The sequence below is a fragment of the Anguilla rostrata genome, chromosome 9 (assembly GCF_018555375.3).
Source record: "Anguilla rostrata isolate EN2019 chromosome 9, ASM1855537v3, whole genome shotgun sequence".
Taxonomy (NCBI): Eukaryota; Metazoa; Chordata; class Actinopteri; order Anguilliformes; family Anguillidae; genus Anguilla; species Anguilla rostrata.
In genome coordinates, this window is record NC_057941.1 from 29,495,146 (window position 1) to 29,520,550 (window position 25,405).

The following is a 25,405-nucleotide window of genomic DNA, read 5'->3' on the forward strand; positions in this document are numbered from 1 at the left end:
TGCAGTTAAACTGTACACTATAGCAACGAAGCTACTGTAAACTGTAGTCTACAACAGAGTTTTGAAGAACTTGTGTGTCTTGATTTTGGATAAAACACCATTTGTGTTTATGACACAAGCTGTACTACCGTAAATGTCCTGCTTCAGGCCACAGAGATGCTAGGATAGGAATGTAACGCAGAATTAATGTAAAGTTAATGCAAGCAAAAACCCATGCTCACATGTGCATCATTACAGTGGGAAGGAAAGCAGGCTGTGTCATGCAAAAGCTTAGACAAAGAAGAAACAATGTTTTCCCTTATTATTATTGAAGCAATATCACATGCAGTGAAGAGACTGCAGAGGGCGCCATAGTCAGTGGCCTCCCAGGCTGAGATTTTCATGTAATCCAGTATATACCAGCAATCAGGCATTCTTTTTGTATTTTGACCAAGCTTTTGTTTTCTTGTTTAATGATTCAGGGTAGAGATATCCTCCTGAGATCTGGCAGAAAAAACTTTAAGCATTTTAGTTTTTTTGACATAATACAAGTGTCTTTGATGGCAAAACATGTTGCAGTGAAAATATTTTCAAAAAGAACATAGACTCATGTCCCCTACAGGAGACAGAAATGAATTGTTGGGTCTTAGAGCTGTCCATGTGTGAGGCAGAACGGCCCCTTTCATATTGATTTGGGTCAGGATGTGCAACAGAGGGAAGGATGGAAGTCTGCGTGTTTGGACGTGGTGAGTGTCATCTGTGTCGGAGGACAGCTCTGCACTGAGCACTTCCTTTACCCCTGAGCCCTTTGCAGACCTGGGGCTCTGAATGAGAGATATTTACTTCCTCTCACCAATGAGCCAATGGCGGGAAGCACAGAAATGAGCACGTGGAGTCATTATCCCCAGGCTTCTGCTATGGGAAACATGTGCTAACCCTGAGGTGTGATGGTAAGGGGGTTGTGTGTGTGTGTGTGTGTGTGTGTGCGTGCGTGCCTGCATGTGTGTATGCCGAGGTACCAGGCTGTTGCAGTGTAGTACCTTGGGTCCAAAGAGGAAAGCACCCACGGGAGCATTGCTTTTGTCCCAGAAATACATAATTACCACTCTCAAATGTTACCTACGGTGTCTGAAGTTTATATCTACTACACTGACAGAGGATTAAAATGCGTATTGCAACCAATACGAGGCCAATTAAAGCAGCTTGTGTCTGTGCAACCACTAAATGGTGTCAGGTGGTAATACATTCTGATTGCAAATGTCAGTAATTCATAACCAGAATAGGCAATGCACCTGTACAGTACATCCGCATCATCACATGACAGCAGTAACAGGCTGCAATGGTGGCTACAGTATCTATAGTCTCATGCAATCACATTTCTCCCTACATTCTTTTATTGCTAATTATTTATTTCTTCATTATCATTGATTATTTCACTGGCCAGAGTGACCTGTGGTGCAAGTTTATACAACATACTAAAGCATGGCCAGCAAATAAGATGGAAGTGATAAAGTTAGATATCAAAAATGTAATAAAAAGTAAACAAGACTAAAGGGCTAGATGTGTGAATACAAACACTAAACGTGATTAGAATTCCAAAGGGAAACACAGACAGGAAACAAGCTAACAGGTCAGTATGTTTATATCTCTATTTTTTGAGGGATTTATATTTATTACATATTTATTGCCCTTTTCTGCTTCTTGCCTGGCTTGTAAAACCACCAGTCGAGAGATGGAGTAATGATGAACTCGGTCTAAGACTTGGAATTGGTATAAATGTAGTAAAATTAGAACGGCGAGACAGGAGAAGACATGTGAGACGTTGAGCTGGAAGTGTAAAAAGCTGGAAAGCGCACTGGCTGAAGCGTTGCCATGGGAGGGGAGGAGGGGGGAGGGGGCGGGGTCACTGAGGGACAGCCCGGTTAAAGCGGCCCCTCCCCTCTGCTGAGCTGAGCTGTGCCCGTGCTCAGGGTTCTCCGGGGCAGAGCAGTGAGTGATAGACAGACGGAGGGAGGCCAGCGCTTCAGCCTCACTCCCGCCGGACACGCTCACCTCCACGCCTGACCCCCAGGTCTCCGCCTCCCACGCCCCACCGTCCGCAGGAACACCCCCCAGCGCCGAGGAAGGAGCCGGTTCATCAGGGTGGAATCAGCTTTCCCATGAGGTACCACCGGTTTAGTTGCTGTTTGGTTGCTGTAGGGGACTGTTTGCCATCTGTGGTGGTGACAGGTTGTACGGTTTGTTGCCGTGGGAGCTAGAGACTGGGGTTGCATTGAAGGGAAATGATCAACTGCCTTCCTGAGCTTCCGTCTGAATGGTTCAGTCCTGTACAGTGCACTGCATGTGCTGGTTTATTGTAGCCATGCAAGTAGCCTGAGAAAATACAATTATGTGCTTTTTTCCCACTGTATATGTGTGAAAGCTCTGTAGGTGCATTCAATTTTTCTCTTTATTGTTGTTCTTTGAGGGTAATTGGCCAGAATGGATATCATTTATGGAAGGTATATGGCTCCTCATTTACCAGTAAAATGCATTGTGTGTGTGTGTGTGTGTGTGTGTGTGTGTGTGTGTGTGTGTGTGTGTGTGTGTGTGCGTGAGTGTGCTTCTGTATTTGTGAGTGTGTGTGCATGTGGGTGTGCGTGCATGTATGTGTGTGTTTGCATGGTCACTTAGTGAAATAATGCAGGACAACGCTGACTTTCCCAAGCAACTTCATTACCGTTCTGACATGATATTTACAAATCTAATTAACTCAAATGGCTGTTCTCTAATCAGTTCACTCGAAACAGGCCCACCAGGTTTCCTGTGGACGTTTACTCAAGCCTGATTTGGGTAGTAAGGCAGAATTCTAGATGTAAAATCAGATTAGGGAGGGGCAGTGAGATTCTGAAAAAGTATTAATTGCACAAGTGTTCAGGGACACGAAGGCCTGCGGCATCAGCCTTAGACCCGATAATGTTAAATATCTAAAGGGTGTGCTTACACGTATCCCAACCTCTTGGTTTAGTGCCAGCATTCAGTTCTGTGAAAGTAAATCTTTACAGTGAGATAAGAAATATGGCATGATGGGACTGTGTAGTGATGAGTTTTTCCTTTTTAATTGTGCTCTGCTTCAGCTATAGCACTTCAGTGTATTGTCATCTTGTTTTTTATGGTCTGTATGTCACATATCAAATGTGTGATATCAACTAAAAATGATTAACAAGGATTGCCTGCTGTACCTATTATGGCCCTCTTACATACTTTAACATACACTGTCCCGTTTTTCATTAGAGGATGACCTGTATACCTAAGTATCCATATTGACATTTGATTTAAGAATAGCTTAAGTGTGTAATAATAACTGCCGTTTCACTGGCGCCTTTTGTGAGGGCTGTTCTGTGTTTGATCTGGTCCACCAGGCCTGTTTCTGCAATGAAAGGTCCTTCAGATTTGGGAAAAGAAAACACAGACACACCATCCTACCGAAGATATTGAGGGCTCGAAGATTCATTTATAAATTCTTTAAAGGTCCTCAACAGTGAAGATACCTAGTTTCTATCTGTATAGAGTATGAGAGTGAAAGAGAATGAGAAGGGGAGTGAGAGAGACAGAGAAAGAGAGAGACAGACAGAGAGAGCGAAAGAGAGAGAGTGATCAAAGAGAGATCACATTTAGGTGCTGCAGAAGGTTCTTTATGAAAGGCCATAAAGGTTCGTGGAGTGGGGTGTTTGTTTTGCTGATAATGGTTTATCTGGTGACAGAGAGGCATATGTAGGTGTGTATTCTACAGTAGAGCAGACAGCTGTAGCTGGTGACATCTTTAGATACACTATATGACAAAAAGTATCTGGACAATCCCTTGGTCTGCAACTGTTTTTCATGGTTTGGTCTAGGCCCCTTAGTTCCAGTGAAGGCAAATCTTAATGCAATGACATTCTATATGATTCTGTGCTTCCAATTTTGTGGCAACAATTTGGGGAAGGCCCTTTCCTGTTTCAGTGCCCCCAGGTACACAGTGAGGTCCATATAGAAATCATTTTGATGAAACTGGTGAGGAAGAACTTGAATGGCCTGCACAGAGCCCTGACCTCATCCCCATCCAACACCTTTGGGATCAATTGGAAAGCCAACTGTGAGCCAGGCCTATTCGCTCAATCAATGCCTGACCTCACTCATGCTCTACTGGCTGAATGTAAGAAAATCTCTCTAGAAATGGTTTAACATCTAATGTAAATCCTTCCTAGAAGAGTGGAGGTGGTAATATCAGCAAAGGGTGGACCAACTCTACATTAATACCTATAATTTTAGAAGAGGTTTTGGCTGTCGGGTGTCCACATACTTTCGACCATGTAGTGTACTTTGGAGTAGCAGAGTCTTCCATCTATTTCCAGACCTTCCATAAAACAATTAAGAGGTGCCCTCTGTGTACTACCACTGTAATTAAAATCTGTTTATTACGGCAAGTGGTCTGAACTTGAATTAATACAAGGAAGTCACAGGCACAGAGCTGTAATCTAGACTCATAGATAAGAGTCTTTTGAGCATGGGAATGACTGTAGCTTTGTGTCTGATAATGGTAAGGTCAGTCTGTGCAGGTGGTGTTAGGATTGTCACAGAACCCAGGTCAGTGATAGTGTACTGGTTGTGCTGGTGGTACCATGTTTTAGCCTTAGTACTGGTAACAAAAGTTTGACCCAGAAAGACTACTCTTCCTCAGCATAACTTTCCTCTCTTTATTCTTCTGTTCACCCTCTTATCACTTATTTATTTATTTGGAAAGCAGTGGGTGGTATTTTCCTGTCTTGTCGGGTCATGTTGTATCATAAATAATAGTTAATATAGTGAGAACATTGCCGTCTCGCATATATCTGATCTGATTATTAGCATTTAATATGGAGTTGATGATTAGAGTTCTGTGATGTTTAACCATAACAACCACTTCAATCTATTGATGCTGCTGGAGGCCTCTTATTTGCCAACCAGGAAGTTTCTGTCACAACTATAGAGCACACTTGTCTGTGCGCAGTAATGACTGTATACTATGGGCAGCTATGCCAAAGTAACTAAACAGGCGGGGACTGCCAAAGGAGAAGGAGATTAGGCTATTTGGCCAATAAAATCCTAGCTTAACCATTATGATGTCATTGCTCTGAATAGACCAATCAGTGTGAGCTTACCTTCAAATGTCTTTAGAGACAGCACCCTTCTGAAAAAGAGCCAGAAGTGCACCAGGAGCAGTGTCAGTTCTGTTCACCCCATCAGAATGTCAACACTGGGAGCCTACAGCACTCAAAGGATTCACTGAGACTGTTGTGGCCGTGTGAGCTCACGCCACCAAAAGAGCAAAAATAAGCCTGGGTATTATTTAAGCCTTTTTTTTTTGCAGGGTCAGAGCCTCTGTTCTCTCCACTGTTTATCTCAATGGCCACTTGGTGATTTAAGGAAGACAGATACCGATCTGCAAAACTGTTGAACTGTGTGTGCAGTTGTTTTGAGTGTACAGTACTGAAAGATGTGTTCTCCAAAAGCAGCAGTACCAGTCACCAAAGCAACTAAAACAGAGGGTGGCATAGGACTCTAAATTTGTGTCAAAGCGTGGAGAGGCTAAGCTTTAGAATGGCATAAGTGTTATAGCACTGCACATTGAATTGATGACAGATAACAGCGATAATTTAAGACAATGTTATTGTTAGAAGCCAGTGTCTAATATCATGGCCATTGGGCTTTGAGGATTTAAGAACATTATAATCATATATCTATGATCTTACACCTTAAAGGGTTAAACAGCTAGATGTTAAATGGATCAGTTCATATTAAGTTGACCCACGGTCTGAGGCTGCACTGCATTTATAATTTTAAAAATCTTTAAGTGTCCTGACTGAGTATATAGCTAGTCCTTGCTTGAGGTTTGTATCTCATGGTTGTAAGCCAACTTCTTGAACCACCATGTAACACTACTGCTCCAGTTAATACTAATGTATTGGCTGGGAAGTTGAGTACTGCTCCTGGAACATCACCCTGTGCGAAACACCCATACTAACAGACTTGCATTTATCCAGGGAAAGAAATGGCTCCGCCAAAGTTATGGCAAGAAACAACATTTTCAGTTCAGGGTGGGGTTGGAGATCAAATTCAACAAGAATGAGGCTGACGGACGTGTCACCAGTTTGTTGGAAGGTATTCCATGGTTTGTGGCAAATGTTTAACAAATCCTGGCCAACACCTTCCTTTGAGAAGACATAAAGAGGCCTTTCTAATGCTCATTTTGCATAGAAAATTCCCATTCCAATAACGGGAATTGAACCCTGGTCTCCTGGGTGAAAAACCAAGAATCCTAACCACTAGACCATATGGGAAACCCACAGGAAAAGCTTTCTTGGAAGAGAGTAAAAAATTCTAAAATACCAAATCTTCAATGTTAAATTAACAAATCTAGGGCTTTATTGCAAAAGGTGCCGTGACCCGAATTCGAACAGGATTTGCTGCGGCCACAACACAAAGTACTATCCACTATACGATCACAGCACGACAAGGTTGGGTGAGAGACATGGGCAAGAGTACTGAAATAACTCCATTCCAGACAATATTGTTCAAACAGACAGTTTCAGGTTACCTGAGTAGCCAGCTGAACAAACTTTGGATGCAGAATAAAATCTTGGATTTTCCAGATGAAAGAAATGGCTTCCAGTTCAGGGTGGGGTTAGAGATCAACTTCAATGAGAACGAGGCTGACGGACATGTCACCAGTTTGTTGGAAGGCATTCCATGGTATGAGGCAAACGTTTAACAAATCCTGGCAGACACTTTAATCTGAGCTAACATTAGAGGCCTTTCGGATGGTCATTTTGCATAGAAAACTCCCATTCCCATACTGGGAGTCGAACCAGGTGAAAACCAGGAATCCTGACCGCTAGAGCGTATGTGAGAGATACAGAAATTTGCTCTTGGAAAACAAGAAAAGCAACTCTTGTGTAATATTGGGAGAATGTGAGGTTTGAGTATGTATGTCAAAAATACCACAATGCTAAATCTTCACTGTTAAATAAACAAATCTTGGGCTTTATTGCAAAAGCTGCCGTGACCCGGATTCGAACCGGGGTTGCTGCGGCCACAACGCAGAGTACTAACCACTATACGATCACGGCACAACAAAGTTAGGAGATGTTGACATGCTCTGTTTTTTCCTCTATAGCTTTCCCTCTGATAGTCCCCTGGTGATGACTATATATTTTTTCTGATAGTCCTCTAGTAATAACTTTTCTTTCTTCTGATAGTCTCCTAGTAATGACTATTTTTTTCTTCTGATAGTCCCCTAGTGATGACAGTTTGACTAAGCTCACTTTTGGTGGGTGCTGTATGGCTCACTCCATTTCCTCCTCTATATCCGGCCTGATGATATTTCTCTATGTCATATCAAACACGGTGATTTGATCATTTTATTAGCAAATTGCAAACATTAACTCTGAAGTTGCTAATGAAAACTCACTACATGGAAACAAATGCAATCTGCCACATTTTCACCATGAAAGCCAACTTCCACGTAAACATCAATGGACTATTAAGAGTTCAATTTTGGCGTGTACTGTAATCACCAATTACACAAGCCAAGATGAACCATTTCAACAGCACGCTAAGAATGACCAACAAATGATTTTGCAGAAACTTCCCATTCGGGAGTCGAACCCAGAATCCTCAGCACTAGAACAAATAGGAAAGACATAAGACTGAGCTCACGGAAAACAAGAAAACAAACTATTGTGAAGAATTGGGAAAATGTGATTTTTGAGTCTGTATGTCAAAAATCCCACAACATCCCACAATAAGTCTTCACAGATAGGTAAACGAATCAAGGCCGTAAACTGTTTTCTATGTTGTAACAGAAGTATTGTTTTGACTGCAGCTTGACTGTTCTCTGTTCTTCCCTTTAGCGTGAACGCCACTAGGCCACCATGTTGGGTCCGGGTGTGAGACTATATCCCGTCCACATCCAGACCCTGTCTGAGCTGGAGCGTGCACGCCTGCAGGAGATAGCACACTGCCACCTGGAGGAGAGAGAGCTGGACTTCAAGATAACCATTCCCCGAGGTAGTGGCTCACCCCCTACCAATAGGCCTTACTCTAACCACCCCACCTCCCCACTGCCTACCGAACAGGTTCAAAGGCAGACTATATACCTGCCCGTCCCCCATGTTTCATCTTGTTCGTCTTCGTCTTCTTCTCCTTCTTTTTCTTCTTATTCTTCTTCTTCTTCTTATTATTATTATTATTATTATTATCATTGGTATATAATAGCTCTAAAGCTGCTTTTCAGATAATCCCAGCTCCTTCCCCTGAAAGGAAGCCTGTTGGCTGCTGTGCCCCCGCCCTTCTTCCAATCCACCACACACCTCAGGGTCTCTGCTCTTTTACAGAGTACAGAAAGAGGAGGAAGTCTCTGCGGAAGAGGTTCGATTCCTTCTCAAAGGAGAAGAAAGAAAGAGGTAAAAACCAATGCAGTCTCACATTCAACCTGTCACTTACTCATTCAACATGTGACATTCAACCTGATTCCTGGTCTTAGAATGAAGCACATTTGTGGCAAAAGTGTTTTACACATCTAAAGTGTGTCTCCCCCAGGGACACAGGGTGGTATAAATAGCTATAATAAATTTAATAATTTTGACATTACTTCAGCTTCTGTCATGTTCACACCATGTTGGTAATAAATGAATGCAATCAGCTTTGGGGGTTCACTATGAGGGCCAATTGATTATGCGAGGCCAGAGAGAGGCTGAACTGTTTTATCTGATTTATTGGACATTTATCATGCAAATTTGCCATTTCCTAGCTATAGTTTCCTGTAGCAATCCCGGTCCATTGCCGCCCTGCCGCTCTCTGTTTTCCTGTCCTGGCACTCCTCTATAGCTCCAATGCGGCCTGATCCAAAGCTGAATAACGTGTGATTAACAGAGCCGCATGTGACCAGGAGATGTTCCCTAGCCTGCAAACGCCCAGGTTAATGAGTTCCCTGGGTTCTTCCAAGTCTGTGCAAATCTCATTGGCTACCTGTAAGAAAAGGGGGCTAAGTCCTCTTTATCTAGTAGATCATTGGAGATCTTGGCTAGGCCATTGACTTCTCTCACCCCATCAGTGAAAAATTATTCTGCCCTTATATTCTCACCTGTCTCTCAGCTGTCTTTATATGCACAAGCACTTATCTGACCTCTGTTTTAAATTATTGTGGGTCAATTACTGGCTGAGAAGTTGGAATACTTTTTCCAGAAGGCACATTAATTCTACCCTCTCTTTCTGTCTGTTTAATGTTCAGAAGTGTGTGGTAAATATTATGGCACTGTGGCTTACTGCTTCAATATGTGTGGAGCTCACATGGTCCCATTGAGCAAAGCACATAACTTGAATGCTTCACTGAGCCTTCAGCCCTACAGATGGACAATGTATGAAAGCCATACAAATCATGCTAGACAAGGACATTTGCCAGTCAAGTTTTGACCCACTAAATAAAATCACATTTGTTTCATGGTACACGCAAGCTAGTCGCAACAACTTTTGAGGGGCCTCAAGCAATGTAGGCCTTTGACTGTGTGAGATTAGGAGTTACAGTGGGCTGGGGATCAAAGCTCCAGGTTCATGATCATGCCTGGGCCGGTACAGTTCATCTCCAATGGGCCTCTGTCCCCTATGCTGTTCATCTGAGGCTGAGCCCAGCAAGGCTGATCGCAGGGACAGAGAACACAGGGATCGGCGATCAGTGTGCCACAGTCTGCGCATTTTGCACTGGTCTGGCTGGCAGGACAATGTAAGATACAGCTGTTCTGTGAGTTACTCTGGATAGTGGTGTCTGCTAAATGGCTGTAATTGAATGCAATGATAGCATTTGTCTACGGCCAGTGTAGTGACAATGCAATTTTTAGTGATGGTGGTTTGGATACATTTGGGGGTGAGGGCCTAGCCTGGTCGTCTCAGACGTAATAACAATAAGATGTATGCTTTAAGTGTGCTTTAAGAGGCTTTGTCTTGTACCAGTGGATGACTAATGGGATGAGTCTTTAACTCTTTAACCTCCGTCCTTCTCTCCTGGCCAACTCTAAAATGAGACTGAACATGGGTATGAGCTGTGGGTGTAGGACAGATACGAGCCCAGACATCTCAGATGTCAGCTCCGGATTAATCAGCCACTCAACGAGAGAAAGTGGGTGCATGGTCACAAACCTGGGCCCAACATCACTTTATCAAGTCAGGCCATTCTGTGCGTATATACAACCAACTGATCAAGCAACCAAGCAATAAACCAAGCAAGCCATCATCCGAAAAACCAAATGATGGGAACTTGTATCATCTGTTTAATTAACAGCTGTCTCTCGAGGGGCGTTTAAAAACACTTAAACCGTGCCATTCAAGACCGTAATTTACAGGGGGGATAGGGTGGATACAACCCCCCCCAACCCCTAATATTACACAACAGGCCAAATAACCCAACCACTCCATTTTCCACTTCATTCTTCGCTCATCCCCTCTCTTCTTCTCTCTGCCCCATTTTTCACCAGAAAAGACACCCAAGGCTTTCGGGATTCCCCTGTCCCAGGTGATTGCTAACGACCGGGCGCACAAGCAGAAGCAGGATGCCCTGAAGGAGAGCCGGAGAGACTGCCAGGACCTGGAGGCCAGTGTGCTGAGCTTCCGCGCCCAGCAACTGCAGCTTAGCAACAGCCTGGCCACCTCCCTCCCACCTACGCCTCAGCAGGAACCCAGCACCTGCCCCCGCTCATCCACCCCCCTCTCTAAGCCCTTGCGCTCACGTCGCAGGGTGAGTCCTCCGCCCACTGAAGTTGACACACCCCAAATTTACGAGTCTCCCCATTTATGACTGCATTAATTATATGTAATAGTGAACTTTGTTTTTATGGAATGTCAGCTATCTGAAAAAGTGCTGAATTAAATTCACGATTGCATGTTTGGAATCACAAAAGTAAACCTGCAATGAGCCAATGGAAATGTTATATTTGGATGATGTTCGCATTTTTTATTCTCCTGCCCAACCGAAATGCATGTAGAGATGCTTGACTGAAAGGCACTATATGAGTCCAACGTTTAGCCTGTCCCCCGCTGCAGGGAGGGCTGTCCGTGGACTGCATCTCTGACCTTGTAGAGAGTCAGTCCCGCCTGCTGGAGGCGCTGCAGCTCTCTCACCCCTATGAGTTGGATGGGAAGAAGGCGGCGGACCGCGCCCAGGCCAAGCTCAGCCTCAACCCCATCTACTGCCAAGTGCCGCGTGTGTTAGAGCAGTGCTGCCGCCACATCGAGGCCCACGGTGAGCTTTGAATGACCTGCCACTGCTACAGTAAATACAGATATCCTCCAGCTGCATAAACGGATGTGTAAATATCCAGCATATTAATGGCTAATTTAATTTTGTAAGGTTAAACAAATGAATCAAATTGTCTTAAGTGAATTAATGAAACGGATTTTCACCAGTTTGTAGATAAGGTAGACAAGCACTTATAACCAACTTCCAGGGTTGTTACTGCTAGCTAGCTAATTACTTTCAATGTAAATAATTTAAAGCCTGTTCACACGCTACTTCACTGTGTTCAAAACTGCTAACATTAGCTGCTGAATGTAGCTATTTATCTCACAGTTGATTAAGACAGACTGCTGACAGTTAAACTGGGTGTGCATTCTGTTCCACCCGCGCTCTCAACTACAGTACGCACAGTAGCTGGAGAAAGAGAAACTTAGATGAATGCAAGTGACATGCCGCACAAGTTACTCAGCATTACAAGGGCTTGGAGGACCTGCTGGATTGTGGCGCACAGAGCTAATTGATTAACAGTCTAATAATTAAGAGCTTAGACTGAACAAAAATAGAAGCATCTGTGCCACTCCAGGTCCTGGGTCACAGACCACTGCTGTGATGTAATACAGTCTGGGCATGAGTGGTGGAGAAAGAAGGGGGTTAGAGGAGGAAAGAGAGAGAGGGAAAATGGAAGTGACTCTTGACATGTAGTTTTTAATAATCATATACCATGACTTGTGTGTGTGTGTGAGCATGCATGTTTAGGTCTGATTGGTTTGCTGTCTTCTCTAGGTCTGCAGACTTTAGGGATTTTTCGTGTTGGGAGCTCCAAAAAGAGAATCAGACAGGTGACATTCTAACTCTTAATCTGAGAATTTTAATAGTTGAACCTTTCCATTTTTCCAGGACAATTGTTATTAAATGATTATATCATTATTTTTGTGTCTGTCTGTATATGTGTGTGCATGTGTGTGCGTGTATGTGTGCTTGTGTGTGTGTGTGTGTGTGTGTGTGTATGCATGCATGTGTGTGTGCGTGCGTGCATGCATGAGAATCGGTGGGTGTGTATTTATGCGTGTATGTGTGTGTGTGTGCATCCGTGTGCTTGTGTGTGTGTGCGATATAGCTACGGGAGCACTTTGACCTGGGCGTGGATGTGGTCCTGGATGAGGAGCACAGTGTGCATGACATCGCAGCCCTGCTGAAGGAGTTCCTGCGGGACATGCCCGATCCACTGCTCCCCCGAGAACTCTACCCCGCCTTCCTGCACACCTACAGTACTTCAGTTTACCGTTCCCCTCCTGCGCCCAGTCAGGACCACTGCCAGCTCACTGACTCATTACCACATTACATCCACTTTACAGAGTCTTCTTATCACAATCATCGTGTAAACAGCTAACGGTGTCTGTGGTCGAGACGCGGTGTATGGTGGTGCTTGGAACAAAGTTTTAAAACAGTGTTGACACCGTGCCCCTGAATACTGGCGTGCTTTGGTTGAGACTTTGCACAGCACAGTTGTGACAACACAGTCAGCATACTTTAGTAGGAAGTAGTTTTCTACGGAACCGTGCTAAGCAAGGTCTGGATGTTGTTAAGTAACCGTGACATTATATTTGGAAAGAGAAATTGCTGTTCAGATTTTCGAACGTAAATTTTTGGTTCTTCGACTGCCACAAACCATTGTATCAGTATAAGCTGCAGTGGATGCCTAGAAAACTCGTCAAATCTCAGCTATGTAATGCCCTTCAGCGTAAAAACCCTGCGTAAGCCTGAAGTAATCAATAAAGGAGGGAAAGAGTGGCCATATCATATCCTCTGGAGGTCAGACCCCCAACGCAGGGTGGATTTTGGGTTGTGTGCCATTCTGCTCTCTGTGTGGTACAGGTCTGAGGGGGGCGGATCAGCTGTCCTACCTGCAGCACCTACTCTACCTGCTGCCCCCCTGCAACTGCGACACTTTGCTGCGGCTGCTGACGCTCCTGCACACCGTACAGCGCCACGCCCAGGACTCTGTCGGCCCTGACAACCAGAAGGTCAGACCAGGGTTCAGACACACCCATTGAAACTGTGACACACCGTCAAGGTGATAAGACTCCATAGAAAACCTGCATGGAAACCTGCACACAAACAGATGTGTGTGTGTGACATGTTCATATATGAATATAATTTTAATAAATACCCCAGTTTAAAATTAGGCAGTCTATGAAAATATTTTGTAAATTTTTTAATGCAGTGAATGTACCCAACCAATATGCTATATAAGACCACATATGCCTGGCCTGTGACCTCTCCTCCATTGTCCATAAATGAGTTACTACGTTTACATGCACAGTTTCAATCGAGCTATATTAATAGCTCAATTTGGCCAAAGATGAGATTTAATTGGATTATTGTCGTTGTCCCAATATACATAACTCGGAAAGAATCAAATTATTGACTGAGGTGTGTCTGACTAAGGCTTCTTATATATCCTGCTTCCTCCAATTTTGTTACAACTTTTTTGAATAGTTTGTCATTCCGCGTTTTTCTTCCATCCATGTATTTTAGGATATTTAACTCCTTTAGTTGCGATAGCATGAAGTTGGTCTCCTTGTCTGTCTGTGTTTTTTTCGCCATGATACTAGGGAGGGCAAAACGGAGCTTTAGAATGTCGCCAGCAGTGTATGCGCATGAGCTCGACAATGCATTTCTCACAGAAAATGTAGTTTGTCGCCTTTTTTTAGTTCATTACACTGGTGATAGAAGTGACAATAATTAACTGGTACTGTGCTGTTAGCCTTTATTGATCGCCGTACAAGGTTAATGTGAAGTACAATCGGACAGCACTAACCCATAAAAATGTACTTTGAATGGCAGGCTACTTGCTCAATCGAACGGTAAATGTGAAAAACATTTGATTATAGTCAGCGGCACCAAAATTTTCAGTCACACCCTCAATAAACGCAAAAGTCCCAGTAGAACTTTCAATTAAATATTTTAAAGTTACATATTTTCTAAACGTTATCGATTCCACTTGGCCACCGTGAGCGTAAAGTTGCTATGTAAATTACGGAACATGCGCAGAATGCCCAGGCCGATTGTAGTCCGATTAAAGTGTATACATGCCATAGTAAATCGACCCCGAACCGCATTATCTAGGTATGTTAGTCCGACTTTGAAAAATTCGACTTCGTACGATTTCAGTCGGACTACAGTGTTTACATGATTTTTAAAAGTCCAGTTTTAGCCGGACTAATACAATAAATCGACTTTTTTAAACATCATGTAAACCCACTGACTGCTCGCGTTTTTGGGCCTCTTCCCCCATGAACCACACACTCAGTGTGTACCGCCCCCTCCCACCTGCCCCCCACAGATCCCAGGGAATAAGATGACGGCCATGAACTTGGCGGTAATCTTCGGGCCGAACCTGCTGCAGCGTGAACGCGGCTCGGAGAGGGAGCTGCGCGCCACGACCGCCGAAGACAGCGCCGCCGTCATCGCCGTCACCCTGTTACTCCTACAGAAGCACAGACTGCTGTTCATGGTGAGAGAGAGAAGGGTCAGGAGGGAGAGAGAAGGAGAGAGACACAGACAAGAGGGGTAGAGGTTGAGTGGCTGAGAGAGAAGGAGAGGCTATCTTGATGCTCTGTTATTTACCAACGAAGAAGTAAATTCACTTCAGTAAGGTGTGATGCTTAGAGTAGCCACAGACAAATAGAAAACATTGTCACGGTTCATTTTAACGGCGGAGAGACAACTCTCACACTCTCATTTTGTAGAACATATTTGAAAGCGTTCCTCATCAGCACACAAACTGCACCCCAAGAATACCATGCTCTACAGAACATTTCCAGGTTGTTGATTTGTCTGGAGAGAGAGACAGGGTGAAGGGGGAGAGAAAGGGGGACAGGGAAAAAGTGAGATGGGGATTCATGGTTATCATTATGGTCCTGTGCTTTTGTAGGTTTCTGCAGCTCTACAGCAGGAAGTACTGCTGAGCCTCCTACAGACAGATCCTGACATCATCAATTACCTCCTGCGCAGGAAACTCAGGTGGGGAGTTAAGGAGTCAAGGCCTTTTGTTTTGTTGTCAAGCCCCAACCCCACCCATTGTGTAAGTAAACCCCACCCACTAATCTCAGCCCCCGTCCCCCCTCCACCTCCAGTGGTTGTTACCAGAGAGTGGAGACGGAGGCCAGTAGGAGAGGAGTCCCCAGGGCCTCGCTGGACTCTGTGGAGCTGGCCAGCGGCGAGCAGTCGCCCCTGGATTCCCCAACCCCGTTCTTCCCTGATTCCCAGGCTGATGACTGCTTCAGCAGCACGGTCTTCCTCAGGGTGCTGCAGGTCAACCAGAGCAGGAAGCGTGAGTGACGGAAACAGGGTGTGGCCCATGAATAAGGGCATGTGACTGGATGGGTGGCAGGGGGGATGGGGTCTGGTCTATGACTAAGGGTGTATGATTGGGTGGGGGGGAGTGGTCTATGAATAAGGGCACATGCTTGTGTGTGGGGGGGGGGTGTGGTCTATGAATATGGGCACATGGTTGAGTGGGGAGTGTGGTCTATGAATAAGGGCACATGTTTGTGTGTGTGGGGGTGTGGTCTATGAATAAGGGCACATGGTTGAGTGGGGGGTGTGGTCTATGAAAACGGGCACATGATTGGTTGGGGGTATAGTCTATGAATAAGGGCACATGCTTGTGTGTGGGGGGCGGGGTGTGGTCTATGAATAAGGGCTCAGGGTTGAGTGGGGGGGTGTGGTCTATGAATAAGGGCACATGGTTGAGTGGGGGTGTGGTCTATGAATAAGGGTACATGATTGGATGGGGGGTGTGGTCTATGAATAAGACCACATGATTGCGTGGGGGGTGTTGTGAAAAAGTTGTGTAAGTCGCTCTGGATAAGAGCGTCTGCTAAATGCCTGTAATGTAATGTAATGTAATGGGTGTGGCCTCTGTGGAGATTGATGGCACCGTTTTCTTTTAATCCTTCTTCATAAGGCTCTACAGAGGACAGGTCCCAGAGGTCCATCGCCCAAATAAGGCAGTTCCACTCCCACCACAACCTGATGAGCTTGGCCCGAACCGTGCCACCCGGCAATGACGACGCCCAGAAAGGCAGCTCAGGGGAGGGGGAGTCGCCCTGTGAGGGTGGGGCTATGGGCGGAGCCTTCTCCCCTGCTGAGAGGACTGTTCTTTTCAGCCTAGGTCTGGACCCCGACAATTCCCCCCTCCCTTTCAGCCCAAGGGAAAAATCCCAGCCCACAAACTTCTGGGACTTTTTCAGCCGGAAGTCTTCTAGCTCTGAGAACACTGTATGACCCATACTCACACGCATGCGCACACCCTCACACACACAAACACACACTCACTCATACATATGCACACACCCTCATACTCTCACACACACACATGCACATACATGAACACACATTTGTGTATGCACTCGCACATCCATACATGCAGTGTGCATACACACATATCCACAGAGGTATTGGAGCGTTGTCTGTTGGTTTTTTGGTTTTTGCCAACGTCACTGTTGATTACGGACAAAAATGAATACCCAGCGAAGCCTGGTATTTTTATTTATGATTTTATATCCCATATAATCTGGAGGAAGATTGTTGGGGTGAAGTTTTTGTGCTGTTCATTTTTCTTGTAAGTGGACTGTTTAGCTTGGAGAGGACACTGTAACTGCAGACACAGCACAGAAACACTCTCAGCACTGAGCAACTGCCACGGATTTATCCAGGAAGTAGAACTTCATGACTGCTCCTTTTTTATTCAGAATTCCATATTATTTGTTGCCAAAACGAATCACCATGTAAGTATCGGCCAATCAGAGATTGTTTCCCATGCGTATCTTTCTTCTGGTCATTGTGCAATAAAGATAAAAATGTATTCTGCTATTGTTGCTTTTCCAGCTCTTTCCACACTCATCATAGTGTGTGTGTGTGCGTGTGCGTGTGCGTGTGCGAGCGTGCATGATTACACAGTCAATCTTATTTTGTGTGTGGGTGAAAGTATGACTTTCTGCTGCTGGATCTAATCAAGGCTGGGCAAATTTCATACTGCGAGTACTTTAAAATGGAAATAACATTTTAAAAACCCCATAAAGTGAACTGTCCCTTTGAGAGGCTGCATATCTCCGATTTCCGTAAAACTGGGATAAATCTCAGGACTGATTAATAGTGTTAATAGCATCCTTACCCTGCATTTCATGTGCAATCTCTTTTATGATGTGAAATAAAAATCAAATACCAAAGCCCTCTTTTGAAATGGTTCAGCATAAAAGGACTTACGTTTACAGTTTATGAAGTGTAATGTTTTGTTTAGTTCACAAGAGGGAGACGAATCACACTAGGTTATGAGTTGCTCACAAAACCAATTTCAAGAGCAAAAGTATAAATTAAATTAAATTATTATTATTATTATTATTATTATTATTATTATTATTTCTTTGCTTCAGACACAATCTGGTATATTGTTACAGAGTATCACACCTATATCAGCTTGATTTGGAAATGCTTTTGCATTTTGCAATGCAGTGCTGTATGAATTTATAAAGCATGTTGGTATGTTTAGTGAGAGGGCATTAAAAGGGAAGTGTGTAAGACTGGCCACAATATTAGCTGCACAGTTGCTATACATTCTCGTTGAACTATCATGGTTACTTAAGCTCCCACCAAATAAATTTTTTTTTAAAAGAGCGCGTGCATGCCAGGAAGTTATTTGCCAGATTAACAGTTGAGCAGAACATGTCCTCACAAGACCTAGCAGAAAAAATATTGAAGCGTTTTAATTTTTAATGTTTAAATAATGGTGATTAACAAGACATGTCAATATTAGTTTTAACATAATTTGAAAGCTCTCTTCTTTATTTAAGAGTTCATGCAAGTTTTTCATAAAATTTGCACACTTCCTACACTTAGGGGAAATCGCCCACTTAGGACTGTAATGAATTGAAAGTCCATCAGCTCCCCCTACTGGTGAGCTCAGACTCTGCACCTTCCCACAGAAAGGCTCTTGACCAGGATTCGAACTGGGTGTCTTCTTGCTGAGGCGACAGCACCTTACTGCACCACATTGCTGTCCATTTCTGCATTCTTCTTCTTCTTCTTTGTCTTCTTCTTCTTATTATTATTATTATTATTTCGTGTAGTAATGGTAGTTATGGTAGCATTATTTTCTATCATTAAAGAAGCTTAAGTAAAAATTAAAAGACTTAATTTGAAACATGCTCTAATTCATCAGAGCAAAGTCGATACATCGATCATGCAGAAATGCAACTGAATTCAATGCGGCACCACGTGGCATTTCAAAATAAGAGTTGGGTGTTTCGAGAGCCAGTGAACTCTAGGGTTTTTCAAAACCATTTAAAAGGGGTGCCTCTTTAAACTGTTAAATCTTTAATTTTGGTACAGTTTAGTTGCAGCAGCGTGCGTGGGACGTGATTCAAACTAACATGAGTGACAGGGATTGTCGCTTTTACCTAAAGGCGAGAGTAACATTTCTTTGTAACATTTGCTTTAGTGACCCATAACAATGAAGCACCTTTAAATTGAAAATCGAATTGAAAGATTTCAAGACCTTCCCTTTCGTCCTTTACTGAAACCTCAAAGTCAATTCAACCAAAAGCAGAAGCATGGTACATAGCGACACCAAAAAAAAAACAAGTAAACAAACATGGACACAAGGCGCCTGAAAAAAAGAAACACTAAATTATACAAAAACATTCCAATTCCTGTGTTGGAAGGAAAACTGAGGGCCCAAATACTTTTTTATAATCCCAGATGTAAATTTCACCCTCACCCTTAGAAATACCTTCTCAAAAAATGTTTTTTTTGGAAAGTGCCTCTTCCCACAGCAAATGCTGACAGGGAAGCAAGCATCAATGTTATGGGCTCGTAAGTAGACCCCCAAGTGATAAGACCACCTTTTTATACCACAAGGCTGATGGCACAAAGTTGTTGAGGATAAGCACTGGTCCACGGTATGAGGCTGGACAAAATCCAGCTTCACTTGAACGAGATAGCACACTGACTCCACTGCTATCTCACCTCGGTGTGTGTGTGAGTGTGTGTGTGGGAGAGAGAGAGAGAGAGAGAGAGAGAGAGAGAGAGAGAGAGAGAGAGAGAGAGAGAGAGAGAGAGAGAGAGAGAGAGAGAGAGAGAGAGAGAGAGAGAGAGAGAGAGAGAGAGAGAGAGAGAGAGAGTGGAAAGCCAGTGTTACGCTGCACTAGTACCTCCTCTTCTCGGTCCCCGGGCGCACCTCTTGTTGATGGTACTGTGGGAAGCCAGATTCATTCGCTGTTTCATCAGTTAATTGGTTTGTGGACGTGTCTAGTACGACGGTGTTTCTGCTGAAAAGAAATACGTTTACAAACAAACATTTCACCTAGATACGTGGGATTTCCGCGCAATATTCTTCACTGAAATCTTCTTTTATTTACCAAGCAGAAAACAGCTGCTCGAAGTCATCGCCGCAGCAATAAGAGCACAGAGGACACCGTTAACATTTGTAAACAGATGCTTTGAATGATGGTGAAGCACATGCTGTGACCTCTACTCGGGAAACATTTCCAGCGGTTGTAAAGCATAGTTCAATTATTTTCTTCAACTACTGAAAAATGAGCTCTGAATCTACCAACTGTCTGCTAGTTCCTATACCGGAGTGTCCCGCTCTGGACTGCGTGCCCAATAAGAACGTGAAAATTGTGGTTCTAGGTGCCAGGAACGTCGGAAAAACAGGTAACTATCTTCTTTGGAAGTTTGTTTTTTAATGAGAAAATATTAGCCGATATGATTTGCAACCTCACCCTCACTATAAGGGCCCCTCTCACTATAATCCAATCAATTCAGGATCACTGTCGATAAAGTATGATAATCATCTGACAGCGAAGTCAGACTGAATTTCCACCAGACGAATAATTTATGTTACATTTCAATATAGGCATCTGTAAAATTACGTCGTCCAATTGCTTAAAACCCCACAACAAGCGATCAGGAATTCCAAATGCGTATCAATTTAAATTATTTGTAAATCCCAGGTGTAGTTACTTGCACCAAGTTTTTTTTAAAGATAATGGCACCTATCGCACTGCCATTTGTGCTTTGCTTTGTAATCTATATTGCCCTCTGGACTAGAGATTGTGGAAGGCAGGCCACGCACGTGGAAATCGCTAGTTATCCACAGCCCTCTTTCACTACACAACTAGCGCTGTACGGTACCGCTTTCCCATGGTATTTTCATCACACAGACAGACGCCAGCCTCGCGCTCTTGCAAGCAGGCAATTGTTTCCTAATGAAATTCATATTAATATGTCTACTTATGGACAGCCATCCACACACCACATTTTCTGGACTTTCTGAGACCGGCCATGTTTTTGTTTAAATTGAGTTTTTTTAATCAACAATCTGAACACCTATCAGTGTCTGCCAATTTTTTTTGGCCTTGATGCCTTCATGTTGAATTGGATTTTGCCCTTAATGGCATCTGATTAGGCAATAGTGCCCTATGAAAATTTTGGCCAAAGTAGCCTTGCCTTAAAAATGATTAAATTCAATATCCTAATGCATTTGATTTTATTTTAACCAAAATTAGCAGGGCTATTTTGCCTGGAGGGAACATACGACTGGATCCAAAATGGTGGTTCCTTTGTCGGGAAATCTAAAGACCCACGTACAGGTCATTCCATCTATCTACAGTATTTGTGTGTCTGCAAGCAGACAAATGAATAATTTCTATTTTAATTTTCCAGCCTTGATTGTGAGATTCCTCACCAGGAGATTCATTGGAGATTATGAAGCAAACACAGGTAGATGTTCTCTCTCTCTCCGTCACTGATGGGAAGTGGTACTTTATCCACACCCCAACTGAAATGGTGTCTATTGCAATATATTGTAAATATGTGGACGTTTTAATTTTGACGTTAACGTTTAACGTTACCCATCTACCCATTACGGTAAATTCATTTTCAATAAGGGTGTGGATATTTCCCAGCAATGTTTCAATATCTTGATATTATATATTTTATCACAATGCATCTTCTTTCAGTGTATTTCTATTACATCCTTTCAGTCACTAATTTTGTATTATGTGCTCTCTCAGGGGCCTTATATTCAAGAAGAATCAGTCTTGATGGAGAACAAGTTTTTTTGCAAGTGCAGGATACGCCCTGTGTTTCTCTACAGGTACGCCATATCTGTATAATGTTTGCACCATATACTGCCACTTTCATGCCAAGCAACAATCTGACCTCTCACCAAAAGCTTGTGTTTGATATCTGTTATTTCCATCAGTGCTGCATGTTTTTTTTGAAATATCACCACCATATCACCATATATAAATGCAGTCCATTTACCATTTACCATGTTCGGTTTGTTGAATCTCTCTGGAGGGTCTAATGACAGAGGAACACAGCATGCTAAATCGAACCCAGCAATGGAATCAAATGAGGGAACGGATAATCAAACCATTATGAATCTGGAAATGGAAATACAATTTTGTACATTCTCAATGCTGTTCAAAGGCATCTTTAAACTGTAAGTAGGGTGGTTTATGTAAAAAAAATCCCTGAAAAAAAGTGTTTTTTGTGACATTTCCAGCATTTAGATAATCCTTGGAGCAGTCTTGAACTTCATCCACCACACAAAGCATTTTTTCTGCAGTTCAAAGCATTTTTTTACACCCTTTAAGGCTTTCTGGAATACCTGACCTTTACGTCAAGCTCCAAATAGACACACATGATAACATCATAATTGTCTGCTAAGCAGCTGATAGTTTTTTTATAGACTGTCCCTTGGTGCCATTGAAGAGCATGCCCCTGTGAGTGCTGTATTAACACTGAATGCCAGCAGACTGTTAGCACGCTTTCGCAGCGCTGTGTTGTTTAAATGAAGGAGCACATTTTCCATGTCTCTCCCTATGGCAGGACGATCCCGAGGGGCTGCAGTGCCAAGAACAGATTAACCGTTCCATCTACTGGGCGGACGGCTACGCGCTGGTTTTCTCCGTCATGGACCCCGGCAGCTTCCGCACCGTCTTCCCGCTCTACCAGCACGTGCGACACATCCACCCCCGGGGCAGCATCCCCCTCATCGTCGTGGGCAACAAGAGCGACCTGCCAAGGGCGCGGGCGGTGTCGTCGGCCGAGGGGGAGGCGCTGGCCGCCGAGCTGGGCGCGGCCTACTTCGAGGCGTCCGCCCGCGAGGACGGGGAGGGGGTGCACGCCACCTTCCTGCACCTGTGCCAGGAGGTCAGCCGGGCCCTAGCGGCCGGGGTTGGGGAGAAACGGCGGGGGGGCCTCCACCTGGCGCGCCCCAAGTCCCCCAACATGCAGGAGCTGAAAAGGAGGTTCCGCCAGGCGCTCTCCGCCAGGGTCAGGGCAGCCACCGCCCTATGATGTCATCGCTGGGGACTGGCCTGTCCCTGTGCCAGCAGAAGGCAGGCTGTGGGGTGATGTGCTGGACACGTTCACTGGACATGGACCCCCAGGGGAGCGCGGGAACCAGACTGAGGGTCACACTATTGTTCTGTGTGGCTTATCTTTGAAATTTGTTTATTTGTTACAGAAACATATTTGCAGTTCTTATGACACGGTTTTATTGATCAGTTGGATCCCTCATCAGAAACTGACACAGAAAGTGTCGGTTTAAAAAAAAAAAAGTTGCTCTAAGATTCTGTAATGGGAGAAGCAGTGATCTACAGTGACCTTCTAGGAGTGCACGTCAGGGACATACAAACATAAAACAGTGTCATATGATTTCATTTGTAACATTTGACTTTATTAAATTTGTCTTTTGTGTTTATTAAATAAATAAATAAATAAATAAAATACTGCTCAACAAGGGGTTTTTGTGAACAAAAATGTGAACAAATAATTGTACATTATATATGTATTTGTATGCCACTGCGTACTGTGTACTGAAAGCTGTATATCCCAGACCCTGTAGTCATGATTGAACTGGTCTGGACACGATTCATTCACACTGCATAGATTCACTGCCCACTATTACATCTATTCATTACAAGGTTTCCAGCCTTGGTCACTTCGCTGGAGTGATATTTTCAATTTGAGATAGTCTCACTGGAACGCATTCACGCGAACACGCACTTACATTAATTACTCATATCTGTTCTTACCTTAGCTTAGAAAATAAGAGCCTAATTTTTCAAAATTTTCAATGAATTCATTGATGTACAATAACTCACAAAGGTTTTCAGTGAATCAACCATCAACTCTGTTGGCATCACATAGATTATTCAAATCAAAGAAAACATGCAAATAAATCAGAAATAAATATAAGACCTTGAAATATGTGCCTTGGAAAGTCAAGTCAACCTGTCCAGTGATCTGTGAACAATTTCTTTTTCAAATCTGTAAATACACCTGGTGGTGGGATCATTACCACATTATCTCATTACACCCAGTTGGCCTTGAGCTGGGGGAGGGCTTCATGAAAGCATGCAGCGAGAGAGCCAACGTCCTTTAAGAGCGAGTCCAGCGTTATCATCTGCTAAAGCGGAACACAGCACACTCCATGCGGTCCCTTCAATGATTTGTACAATGCATTTGTAATGCCTGCTTTTGAGAGACTGAGAGGAGTGTGTGTTTTTGTGGGTATTTATAGTAACCTTGAGCCTCTTCTTGGAAGAGTTTTAGCTGTGGAGTGAACATCCACGTCTGCATTCTTCACTCAAGGATTCCCGGGAAAGCCAGCCCCCTGAAAGGCTGAACGGAGCATTCTGTCCAAACGGCTGCTCTGGGAACTCTTCCACTTTCCACACTGACAGACTGCCGGTCTCCAGAAGGAAGCCATTAGCTTGTCGTCCCCTTTACAAAAGCCCATCTCCCATCTAATAGGACATGTTTAACTTTCCTTCCACCCTTAGTATCACTAATTTGCAGAGCACAGGGCAAAATGTTGTATATATATATATATATATATACAGCTTACATGCTTGCTGATGCGATTGCGTCTTACTCACCCAGTTTTCTCACAGCTAAGCCCTGCTCACTCATGACTCCCTGTCTGACCACAGCCCCACCCCATTTCAATAATTAAAGTTCTTATAAATCAATCATTAAGCAGAGACTTTCAGCCAAGGTGACTTACAAAAGTTTTGCATGGTAAGCAAACAATAAGAGCTAGAGATAGTTACGGTTGTAATCATATACAGTGTAGTTCGTAAGTATTTGGGCAGTGACACAATTTTTTTTTTTGTTTCGGCTCTGTACTCCAGCACATTGGATTTGAAATGAAACTATGAATATGAGGTTAAAGTGCAGATTGTGCACATGATCACTTGATATGGATGTTAATACCCACAAATTAAACCTGACAGTCTGAACTTTAACCTCATATTCATTGTTTCATTTCAAATCCAATAAGCACAGAGGCAAAACAACAAAAATTGTGTCACTGTCCAAATACTTATGGACTGTACTGTAAGTGCCACCTTCAAGGTCATTGCCTCAAGAGCTGTGAAACAAAAGATGAGAAGGGTTAGCTCATTTTTTTAAAGATAAAAACATTTAAGTTAAATAGAAACATTGAGGCGTAATCTGACATGGTGAGCTTTCAAATGCTTGCGAAAGACAGTTGGCAAATCTGCAAGGGTTTGCACAGCCATGAGTCGCCATGAAGCTTTGTGTGGGGAACTGGCAGATTCTCCAAATGTTGTTAGAGTCTACTGATAACCCAGAGCAGCACGCCTTATTCCACACTGTTAGCTTACATCAGCCTGGAAAAATTAATTTAATACCCTTGAACACACACGCACACGCACATACACACGCACACACGCACACATGCAATAATCTGCTTTTGATCTGAATGTGGTAAGCAGCAGTGTGTGGAATATATTTATCTGTCCTGGGCAGGCCAGCCGCCAGGGTGAGGGAAGGCGGTTCATGCTTTCACCTCACAGAACAGGCCGTTAAAAATGGGGCAGATACGCCAGGTGTGGCCTGCAGAAGTGGCAGCCCTCTCTTCTCATCCACGTACTGTTGCAAGAAAAAAAAATCAGATCACATTTAATGCATAATTAATGCAGAAATACAAATAATTTCAAAGGGTTCGCAAACGTTTTCGTGCAACTGTATGCGGAGATCTACACCTCCTCTTCCCTCTGGGTTCAGCGGACTTCCCAAACTTTGGCAGCCAAG

General features: G+C 43.7%; 2 protein-coding genes and 1 non-coding gene across 6 annotated transcripts; 2 read left to right on the plus strand and 1 right to left on the minus strand.

The window, feature by feature from the left end:
* The first annotated feature begins 1,946 nt into the window (after positions 1–1,946).
* Positions 1,947–17,141, plus strand: LOC135262345 (rho GTPase-activating protein 6-like). 4 transcript variants are annotated; one of them, XM_064349355.1, is made up of 12 exons: positions 1,947–2,143; positions 7,890–8,046; positions 8,373–8,441; positions 10,506–10,765; positions 11,071–11,269; positions 12,047–12,102; positions 12,381–12,531; positions 13,139–13,287; positions 14,577–14,780; positions 15,201–15,289; positions 15,403–15,599; positions 16,236–17,141. In XM_064349355.1, exons 2-12 carry the CDS (start codon positions 7,911–7,913, stop codon positions 16,553–16,555), a joined length of 1,830 nt encoding a protein of 609 aa, XP_064205425.1. In that variant the 5' UTR covers positions 1,947–2,143; positions 7,890–7,910; the 3' UTR covers positions 16,556–17,141. The 4 variants fall into 4 exon arrangements, with proteins under 4 accessions (XP_064205425.1, XP_064205426.1, XP_064205427.1 ...); XM_064349356.1 differs by having other exon boundaries at positions 7,905–8,046; XM_064349357.1 differs by having other exon boundaries at positions 1,948–2,143; positions 14,610–14,780.
* Positions 7,035–7,106, minus strand: trnah-gug (transfer RNA histidin (anticodon GUG)). Its single transcript has one exon. It is a non-coding gene; the product is annotated as a tRNA-His (tRNA).
* Positions 17,142–19,459: 2,318 nt separating the features above from the next.
* Positions 19,460–23,070, plus strand: LOC135262365 (ras-like protein family member 11A-like). The gene is made up of 4 exons (XM_064349411.1): positions 19,460–19,984; positions 20,996–21,052; positions 21,346–21,428; positions 22,169–23,070. The coding sequence occupies exons 1-4, from the start codon at positions 19,864–19,866 to the stop codon at positions 22,637–22,639; spliced, it is 732 nt and encodes a 243-aa protein (XP_064205481.1). The 5' UTR covers positions 19,460–19,863; the 3' UTR covers positions 22,640–23,070.
* The last annotated feature ends 2,335 nt before the right edge of the window (positions 23,071–25,405 follow it).